Genomic DNA, 10,711 nt, shown 5'->3' on the forward strand with positions numbered 1-10,711 from the left:
TAGAAAATAGTCTATTCAAATGATCAATTCTAACAATTCTAGTTAATTTTTGTGACCTCTACATCACGCTGCAGCCTCAGTGCATTGAAGGATGCTTCTGTGGCTCCATGCTGGGGAATGTGTGTATCAGTGGCCAAACAGTGGGCTGGATTACGTAATCAGTACGTTCACACTTCCCTCTGCAGATAAAGAGAGGATTGGCAAGCACTGCACCACAGACACAGCTCGGACTCTGTGTCTCCTAAATGAACACAGACAGACGGACAAACCAGTACACACACAGAGACAAAGGCCCACACAGAATAAAAAAAATTACATAAAGACTTGTTGTTTGGTGTCTAGGAGTGAGTGTCTCAATCTCTTGTTTCCCTTGTCCGACTTTCTGACCTGAGTTAGTAATGTAAGCTCATTTTATTATTTTGCCTTTTTATTTATTTATATCTCATCTTTCCTCTCCCTCAGCTCCTGAGAAAGAGGCACATAGGGAACGACATCGTCACCATAATCTTTCAGGAGCCGGGAGCACTGCCTTTCACCCCGCAGAATATTCGCTCACACTTCCAGCACGTCTTTGTTATTGTCCGTGTGCACAATCCCTGCTCTGAAAACACCTGCTACAGGTAAAGGTTTACAACAGAACAAGCACATGTTCATACACAAACAACATAACACATTAGAGTTACACACTTCTAATCTTACCCGTCTGGCCTTTTCAGTGTTGCTGTGACGAGAATGAAGGACGTGCCTCCCTTTGGCCCACCCATCCCCAGCGGCGTCACCTTCCGTGACCCACTCGTCTTTCGTAACTTTCTTCTAGCCAAAGTTATCAATGCAGAAAATGCGGCTCACAAATCGGAGAAGTTTCACACCATGGCGACGCGAACGCGGCAGGAGTACCTGCGTGACCTAGCAGAGAACTATGTCAGCAGCACGCCCCTCGACTCGGCAGGCAAGCTCAACAACCTCATCTCCCTCGCTTCCAAAAAACGTGAGCGCTCCAAAGCAAGAGACGGAGCGGAGCTGGGAGCTGCTGGGGCCGTGGCCTGGAGGGTCCAGGCCCAGGACTTCAGTGGAGGTGGGACCGAGCTGCCCTGTGCCTTGGGCTTGTCTGCTGAATACATCCTCCTGACAGACTGTTCCACCAAGGAGGTGGTGTTTAACTGTTTCTGTGCCGACGTGATCGGCTGGACTCCAGAGCGCCTGGCACTGAAGATCTTCTACGGCAGAGGAGACCACATCGCCGTGAGGGTCCTAGAGGGCTGTGCACAGGACATCAGGGAAGTGGTGCAGCGGTTAAAGGTGAGAGCTTGTTCCAGTCCAGGTGTAGAGCAATCAAGAGAAAAAGAGTGTCAAGTGGGAAATCAACTAGCGAATATATTAACATTTCTTGTTTTTAACCTAAATGCCTCGTGTTGAGCACTGAATAATGTGTGATTTGACTTTCCGATTAAGTCGACCAACTCCACGCACTGGCTGATGAGAGGCATTACATATTGTGATAATCCCTGTAAAATATCGGGGGAAAAAATATTTACTGGACTTCAGATGTCTTGTGTCAATCCAACAGGAAACATAATATTTTAAAAATGACTTTATCTTTCTGAAAATGCCTGATGCATGCATATTAGATACTGCTAAAGTTTCCAGAATCAGAATTGAGTATTTAAAGGCCTCCATGCCCGTGTTTCCTTTGTTCTGGAAGATACCTAGAGACTCTTTTAATAGGCTACACATGTAAGGACATTAAATAATACTATAAATCTTATCTCTTTCTATTCACATCATCTCCTTGGCCAGTCGTTGACAGTGGGATGTGAGACGGTGGATATGACTCTGAGAAGAAACGGACTTGGACAACTGGGCTTCCATGTTCGCCTGGACGGCACTGTGGCTGAGGTACCGTCAGATGACCCTCTGTCGCCCCCCAGATCTTCTACTAAAATATCCATTTATGAAGATTATTGGCTGTACATAAGCGGCTTGTTTGAAGCGGCATAATTGTTTTATGCTTTTTTGTTTCGTTTTTCTTGACGCAGGTGGAGGAGTATGGCTTCGCCTGGCAGGCAGGACTGAGACAGGGCAGTCGGCTGGTGGAGATCTGCAAGGTTGCCGCGGTGACGCTGACCCACGAGCAGATGATTGACCTGCTGAGGACGTCTGTGACGGTCAAAGTGGTCATCATTCCCCCGTATGAAGAGGGGGGGCCTCGCAGGTGTGTTAACGTTTGCCTGTCGGGTTTCTTTGAAGCTGAACTAACGAGGGGTGATTTGAACTGGCGTGAATACAGATGTTGGGGCAGTAGAAGACAGCATGGGAGGGCACTGGGTGTTATCAGGCATCAGCTGAAAGACGAGAGCAAGCTAACGGTGAGCACAGGACGCTCTTCACTCTTAACACACAAAAGCACACGGGTGAGAGAGTGGCTAGACTCCAGTGTTATGAAAGGATTTTTGTGTGGGAGTGTGTGTGAAAAGAGGAAGCAAGCGAGCGGAGGGAACGATGTACGGTTTTCATGAGGAAATTAGAGGAAACGAGGCATGGAGACGAAAAGAAAGAATCTTCTGTTTTAATTTGAATTAACGCTATTTGACACACTTTGTTTCTCTCCCCCGCTTCTTATCTGCTCATCTCATTCCGCTCAGCATCGTCCTTGCTTCCTCCCCTCCCACAATGTCTTCTTCTTCTTTTCCCTGCCATCATCCTTTTCCAACCTTTCATCCACACATAAGGCCTTGACAAAGAGAATAATGAGGCCTTATGAGACACTGATGTGGTGTTACAGAGGTGAAGAAATAACCACAGTGTGTGTGTGCGCTTGTGACAAGGAACCAGGGCTCCTAAATACAGTATTTGCAGCTGGCTGTGTGATCGCACAGTGGTTAGATTTGTTGTGTTGGAGGCATTTTAATTACACAGAGTTAAATCCTTTTCACGCACACACACACAGACATACACACTCCCCCTCTCTCTCTCTCAAGTAGCAGTTGATAATTAGAGTCTTGTATTTCACTGTCCCTCTCTCTCTCTCTCTCTCTCTCTCTCTCTCTCTTTCTCCTCTCTCTCTCTAACTCGTTTGTGTGCCAGGCAAGCAGATTGCATGAGATTAAGGCCTGGAATCTGCAGGAAGAAGGGGGGAAAAAGGAGACCACAAAAAAAATGTGGAAGTGATTAATTAAAAATGCATGCCCTGTGCAAATGAAAAGAACAGAACAGAAAAGAGGGAGGGATTGAGAGAAAGGAAGGGTTGAGTGTATTGAGTTGGAATGGCAGAGACTGGCTCTGTGGAGAGGACGTGTTTCAACACCACCAAGAGAGGTGGGTGGAAGACGGAGTGAGAGCGAGAGATAGAGATAGAGAGAGGACAGTTGGAAGCTAATTTCCTTTTCTATTCTGACTCTGCGGTACAACACGAAAAATGGACAGACACACTGCAGAAAAGGTGTGATGTTGTAGTGTGTTTTGACCGTGTGTGTTTTGGGAAGCTCCAGCTGTATAGCCTCTGCCAGTGTGATGGAAGAAACACTGCATGTCGACATGTGTAGGATCTGCCCTGTTTAAGGTTTGGACTTGCTCCTTCTGTGTGTGTGTGTGTGAGATCAAACAATGTCCACGCCACGTGCTTTGTTCATGTTCATTCAGTTGTTGTAGTACTATAGAAATGTGTTTCTTTGTTGTTGTTGGTGGTGTTTTTTTTCTCTCATTCATTTCATTTCCACGTTTTGGCCTGTCAAATATGAATATTTGCTTATCTTTTATGAAAATAACTTAACAAAAAGATTTATTTTTACATTTAGAGAACTCACCTTTTTACTATCTTATGTCATTTTGAAGACCAAACAAACCCCTCTCCAGACTGACTTACAATGAAAAGAATCGTTACTTGTAGACTTCATTTAAGACACTGTGTTTTCATCTCTTTTATTTCTGTCTTTGCTGTGTTGTGTTTGTACTTCCATTTTTACCCCCCCCCCATTTCATCCTCCTCCACAGTGAATTTCAACTCTTCACCTTGACACCATTTCTCCTCCACCATCATTCCCCCCCTTCTCTCGCATCTTCTCCTCTTGGCATTTGCCTTGACTTGAACACATCCTCTATGCATATTTGATGCCTCCTGCCCTCCTGTAATGTCTCCTGTGTGAATGAAATAATAATGATGTGTGGAAGATATGTGTTGGATATCGTGTCAGAGAGGCCACTAAGGGGACTATGAAAACACATTTGACTTGTGACTTGACTTTGGGAGTTGTGATCATCTTCGCCTCTGTGTGCCCTCTTCATGCCAACAGATGTTTGTCCCTCTCTGTCTCTGTAGGGGCTGCACAGAGGAGTATGAGATGAAGACCATGGAGCAGAAGCCAGAACCTGAGCCTCTGGCGGCAGGCTACCGACCCTCCCCTCGCCCCATGTGGCGGTGGGACAGCCCACCCATTCCTCCAGGGCTCCACAGCGCCCCCACCCCGCAGCGCTGGGCACCCATGGGTCCCCCACCTCCTCCACTGCCGCGTTCACACAAAACCCTGGTGCCTGTTCCCTACAGGGAGCCCCAGCACCTCAACTCCAAGAGGTGAGACCTATTGGCAATGATGCACACATAATTAATGCATGTAACATCTGTTACTAAGGGATTTTTGTTTTGTTTAGCTTTGTTTACCCCCATTTTGTGCTCAGTTTCTAATCATACATGTTACTCGGAGCTGGTGTCTCACTGCCCAATCCCAAAGTAAAAAGCTGCAATCAGTTCCTGGCAGGTTTTTTTTTCTTACTTAAATTCAATAAATGGTTTCTTGTGTTTCTTGTAACAGCCTCTCTCATATGCCTCAGCTCTCTGTGGTCTGGTTTGTTTTTCTCTCGGTTAACCATCAGCATCTTTGTGTCCTCCAGGCCAGTGAGCTACCCAGAGAACCACTACAGCCTGTCTCCTGCAGGAGTGCTGCCCTATAGAAACCCCTCAGCCAGCTTCTCCTCTCCCTCCTCGGGATTGGTCGGCCTTTCCACCATGGGACCGCCTGGAATCACACCAGGCCCCTTCGTACGCTACAAACCCTCACCCGACAGGTGTGTGACTGCTCCTTTGTTTCTCGTCCCTCCTTTGACGACATATCGGACTTAACTCACGACAACTGTTTCATGTGCTGGAGTGGGATTATATGTGTTCTTAAGGCTGAATGATGTGGTGCTTTGGAGGCTGCAGTTAGACATATATGAACACACTGTATCTCAGAGGAAGGATCTGTTGTGTGGGTGGCTCTTCCTCACAGTGTTGGAGGCTGATAATATCTCACCCGACCAGAAAAACCTGTTTTTATTCAAATGCCGTCAGGATACAAAACAGAAACTGAAATTCTTCTCTTCTCAGTCAAATCAAAAACTCTACATTTTATATAACTGACTTCTCACATGAATGATTAAATACCCTCTCCCCTCCTCTTATGATCTGCCTATGTAGATATGGAGCAGGACAGCGCCCCCTGCTGCCTTATGAGCCCCACCTGTGTGTGGACATCAACTCCAGTGGAGAATCTTCCTCAGGCTTCACCAGTCAGGAGAGCACCATGGAGCGCTGCAAAACAGGTACATCCATTTACAGAAACCAGGAAGGTGTGTACCTGCTGCATGACTTTAAAGCACCTGAAGAATATATTTTTACGAAACAATATTACGACTAGTATTTTGAGAGAATCATCGCCTGAATCTACACACAACTCAACAATGTTGTTCTGTGAATGTTGGATGTGTAAATAGACGACAGATTACCGACATTCTGGTTTTGTATGACCAAAGAGATTCATTGCAGGTTTATATGTTTGAGTATGTCTTTAACTGCATTTCTGGTCTCTACATTGTTCTAAGTGCGTATGCTGCATAGTGGAGTAGCAATAACAGTGGGATTTTCTGCGTGGGTTGGTGGGTGGGTGGGCGGGTGGTTGGAGGTCAGTGTTTTAATGTGCTATAAGTATTTAATCCTCTTTGCCAACCACGGAGGGTCAGTGTAAATTGCTTTAATCCTGTGTGTGTGTGTGTGTGTGTGTGTGTGTGTGTGTGTGTGTGTGTGTGTGTGTGTGTGTGTGTGTGTGTGTCTGTGTGTCTGTGTGTGTGTGTGTTTTCTGTCTAGAGCCCCTCTGGCATGTCCCAGTGCCGTCGTCTCGGGGACCAGGTGGCGGAGGCGGGCAGAGGAGACCAACCACCAGGCAGGATGTCCCGGGGAAAGACTCTCCAAACAGACACTCCAAGGTCAGACTCCACACCATTTCCCACTTTGATCCCTTCTGTTGGCCTGGTTGCTTCTCTGAGTGTGTGTGTGAATGTTGCCATCTTGTCCTGCACAGGGGGAGGCTCAATACTCCAGCCACTCCAGCAGCAACACTCTGTCCAGTAACGCCTCCAGCGGCCACAGTGACGAGCGCTGGTTTGACGGAGGAGCCGGAGGGGAGAGAGGAGGGGGGGGCGGTTGCCTCGGCGACCCGGCCGACCCTGACCCGGACCTCCTCAACAAGGGGGGGTCCAACGACAGCGGCATCGACGCCTCCACCCACTACAACAACAACACGCGCCACGCCAACACGTCCAACAACAGCCAGTCCCACAAGCCCCTGCACTCCTTTGTGGCCTACAGCGGCATGCAGGAGCTGTCCGTGGGAAGGAGCAGCGGCGGGGGAGAAGCCAGGAGACGAGAGTCTTCGCCAGTCATACCGGTCGCAGCCAATCAGAACAAAGGCTACCGGACCAGGACGTTCCCGCCTCCCGGCTCTAGTGCAGAAAAAATGGAAGCTTTCAAACCCAGGTAGGAGACGCGACTCGCTGATGACATGCATCTTTTATGAAGCTATTATCAACAGACATAAACCTCAATAAATGACAGGGCAGATTTATTATAGACAGAGTGTTGCATGCATAATTGCTGCAGTTAAATGCTGCCTAGCTCAAAAAAGAATGTATGAACTTGGCAGTAACACAAAATTGGGGGAATTTTAGGTGAATGCTACACCAAGCAGCAGCTATGTAGCAGCACCAGATCCGTTTTGAACAATATAATCCATGAAAATGCTTCTCTAAAGGGTACATTAAGGATTAAAGCCGACTAATCCTTGTGAAACATACAGATTATCATGTGATCTCTTGTGCATCAGGAATCCATGGAGGAATAAAACACACAAACATACACACGGTTTGACCGCTCAGCGTCGGATTAATACAATCTGTGTTGAAATCCCGAGTGCCATCCACTCATACAGAGCATTCTGTGATTGAGATGTGTCAGACCAACCTAAAAGAGACAAAAAAATAAAACTGAAGACTTTAGGACATAGATGATTCATCACAGGTATTGTGCACTTGGACTGTTAGTGTTGTAAGGTGTTTGTTTTGGTTGGACGATTACTGTAGGTTTGGTTTAAATATTTGAGATGTTTTTAATATAATTTTTAGCTTGTTTTCCAATGGTGAATAATTGGTTTGGTAGATAAAAGACATTTCAGGTTGTGTCAGCAGCAGTCAGTAGATAAGTAATTGCTGTGTGAGTGTGATAATGTTGCTAAACAGACAACACTACCTGGGAAAACTTAATCTTCATTATATTCACCAAGTGTGGCTATAATTCTTGATCTTTTCTGTTATTAAACATTTGAATGATCCTGCAAAGGGGCAAATTTAACCCAGTAATGTATTTGATTCTAATCTTTTGATCTGTCGGGGAATATGTTTTTTCTGGAATGCAAAAATAAATAAATGGCTATCTGTCACATAGTCAGTTGAGATAGAATTGAAATACTCAAAATATAAATGTTTTCTAGTGAAAAAAGGAGGATGGACAAGCAAGGGCCTGTTTCAGAAAGCCGGTATAACAAACGCTGCACATAAAAAGATAATCTGATAATGCGAATGTAGTGCCCTCTGACAAATATTAAATTAAGTCACTACACTAGGTAAAATGAATGTCACCACCTTAAAATACAATCATAGTTTCAAGTGGCTGACTGTGTTGAAGACAGTCATTTTCAGATTTGTTGTTTAACTACATTGTCATGAATCATCACTTATAAAAAAAATATGTGTGTCCTCTCAGGGCCTACACACCGCAGGGATACAAGACTCCGACAGCGGAGAAAGTTCGACCTGTCCGAGCCGCTACGACGACGCCAACTTCAGCTCATTTAAGCTCCACCCCTCTGTCCAGCTCCGCCCCCAAGGCCTTTTATGGGAAGAGCAGACCGTCTGCCTGGCAGGCCGAAGAGACCAACCCATCGCCTTCCATCGCAGCTACCAAGTCCAGCTCTGACAGCAGCAACAGCAAGAAGTACGATAGCGATGCCTGGTTTTAGTCTCTCCACCTCAGTTTTTATCTGATTCTTATGCAAAATATGGGGGGGAGTCCTTGTGTGTTTTTGGTGCTTATGTCTTGTGTCTCCAGACAGGTGGATACCAATTCAAAGAATGTGTTTGGACAGCCTCGGCTCCGAGCATCACTGAGGGACCTGCGTTCTCCACGGCGGACGTACAAGAGCACCATCGAAGACGACCTGAAGAAACTGATCATCATGGACAACCTGGGAGAGACGCCACAAAGAGATCCAGTGAGGACACACACTAACACTTACTAGGGAAAGTTCCATTACAGTTCATCAGTCTCACATGCTGCACACAGCGCACTGAGCTCCGTCACTTGTCTCTCTCTCTCTGTAGTCTCCCAGGCGAACCCTGCAGCGCACCTTCTCAGACGAGTCGCTGTGCAGTGGGCGCAGAGACGCCAGCTTCGCCAACTCTGAGAACCAGACCACGCCCACCGATGTCCTGTTCACCTGCACGCTGCCCACACGCAGACACGGTGTCTCCTCCAACCACACGCAGAACAAGAAGGGTGAGTTCTAAATGCCATTTCTATTAAAACGCATGTGGACAAAAGGTGTTGAATGTTATATTGACCTTGTTGTAGGTAGTAGTAGATGCGCTTGTATCGTGCAGAGGTTTGTTTACTTACTGATGTCCTCCCCTGTCCCTCAGTGCCTCTGTCTGCCTCGGAGCTGTCTCTCACAGAGGTCAGGGACAAAGTTCCCCCCCTGAGGAGGTTCGATCCCGGGCTGATGCCTCTGCCCGACACAGCCTGTGGACTGGAGTGGTCCAGCCTCGTCAGCGCTGCTAAAGCCTACGAAGGTGAGGCTGGAGACACTTCAGGATTAGGTTTGTTCAACTCAGTATGCTAAGTATGAATTATGATATATGTAAATGTTATTTGTGGGATTCATGTATTGTTAAATAGGTGACTTGAATGCTAAACCAATCCAATGCTTCGGTTGTAACAATGTAATGTAGTTATTTTCAATGTAGTCTTTGCTTGGGTACCATATCCCGGGAACTTAAAGAAAATAATTTACAGCAGGCAGACTGGAACATCCTGTGTTTCCCGGATGGTACTAAATCTTTGATTTAATCTTAACTTTAATATTACCATTATTAATCTTAGATAGTCACATAGAACAACATTACCTTTCCATTGCTTCCTAAACAAATTCACACGCTGCCAGCACGCGATTGGGCGCTGGTTTCCTAAAAAAAATACTATTTTGTCCAAAGATGCTGCTAAAAAGAACAAAAATGGAAAGTTCCTCGTATCTGCTTTAAATATAACTAACCAGTACAACATCTAAATCCCTAGTAGTGGATGTGAGACATATTGTCTTAGTGTTGGGGCTTAATAGGTTTCATCATGTTGAGGCTCTTTTCTGTCACACGACACTCATGGAAAAACGGATCTGTGGTGTTGATCTAAACCTCCGACACGATCAGCTGCTCAGCCTCTGTGTCTTTTCTGGTTCTTCCTCCTGTCCCTGGTGTCCTCTGCCTCCACAAAGACCGTCACACAACTGACAAACGCAGTTAACTGAAGCCAACATTTGATACATAACCTCACCAGCTGCAAGCTCCTCCTGTGTGATCACGTATCCCAAGGGACACTTGGGTTAAAAAGACTCCTTTTATGCAGCTTTTTAGAACGCACCATTATGTCTCTGTTTCAGCACAAAGAGCCGTTTCCCTCTTCTCGCTGACTGAGCCGCAGGTTGAAGTTCCAGACATGAGACCGGTCAGTCCGGTCCAGTTTCTCACTCCGCAGACGCCTCGGACCACGCCGACCTTCAGCGGGTAGGTCAACTTCACCGTTACACTCACCAAACAAACAGGATCTGCTGTACAGTAGTGCAACCAGAGAACTCCAAATGTTCATGTTTTTTAATCGCTTAACTTTGTCACTACTGCCACCCTGTGGTCATTTCCCCAATTTTTTCTCCTCTGTGGATTATGGATGGAGTAAACTGTTGGTCGTTTGAGTTGTAGTACAAGTTTCTGTGTTGCCAGAAAAGGTGTTTGTTTTTTTCTACCCGTTAGCAACAAGAGTGAGATATTATTGAAACTAGAGAGCTTTGGTTCAAACAGTCTTACTCAAGAATGAACCAACACACAGACACCAGTAGAACCTGTTCTCCCTAACCGCCTAAATAACACGCTCAGCAGTGGGTGGTTATTTCTCTCTGATGCAAATTGAGGTGTGCCGTGTGTGTTCACAGTGACGAGGTGCCCAACGATTTGTCTGGTCGGCTCCACACCCTGGAAGTGATGTTAAAACAACTGAACACTGATCTGGAGAGAGTGAGAATATTTTATTTCTCCTAATTTTACCTTTATCTAACATAAAAGTAGAAAAGTCCATTATGGTAAT

At 46.0% G+C, this 10,711-nt stretch overlaps 1 protein-coding gene across 2 annotated transcripts in view; it reads left to right on the forward strand.

The window, feature by feature from the left end:
- sipa1l3 (signal-induced proliferation-associated 1 like 3) overlaps positions 1 to 10,711 on the forward strand; it is a 74,471-nt gene that overhangs the window by 59,746 nt on the left and 4,014 nt on the right. Inside the window, exons 9-23 of one of the 2 annotated variants that reach the window (XM_080024922.1) lie at positions 463 to 620; positions 717 to 1,299; positions 1,798 to 1,896; positions 2,037 to 2,212; positions 4,316 to 4,567; positions 4,885 to 5,058; positions 5,450 to 5,574; positions 6,116 to 6,234; positions 6,330 to 6,784; positions 8,066 to 8,296; positions 8,411 to 8,573; positions 8,683 to 8,857; positions 9,001 to 9,177; positions 10,014 to 10,137; positions 10,560 to 10,641. In XM_080024922.1, the coding sequence (XP_079881048.1) occupies positions 463 to 620; positions 717 to 1,299; positions 1,798 to 1,896; positions 2,037 to 2,212; positions 4,316 to 4,567; positions 4,885 to 5,058; positions 5,450 to 5,574; positions 6,116 to 6,234; positions 6,330 to 6,784; positions 8,066 to 8,296; positions 8,411 to 8,573; positions 8,683 to 8,857; positions 9,001 to 9,177; positions 10,014 to 10,137; positions 10,560 to 10,641 (3,093 nt within the window). The remainder of the gene's footprint in view (positions 1 to 462; positions 621 to 716; positions 1,300 to 1,797; positions 1,897 to 2,036; positions 2,213 to 4,315; positions 4,568 to 4,884; positions 5,059 to 5,449; positions 5,575 to 6,115; positions 6,235 to 6,329; positions 6,785 to 8,065; positions 8,297 to 8,410; positions 8,574 to 8,682; positions 8,858 to 9,000; positions 9,178 to 10,013; positions 10,138 to 10,559; positions 10,642 to 10,711) is intronic. The other variant, XM_080024923.1, reaches the window with a different exon arrangement.

Source organism: Ammodytes marinus (genome assembly GCF_949987685.1).
Source record: "Ammodytes marinus genome assembly, chromosome: 3".
Taxonomy (NCBI): Eukaryota; Metazoa; Chordata; class Actinopteri; order Uranoscopiformes; family Ammodytidae; genus Ammodytes; species Ammodytes marinus.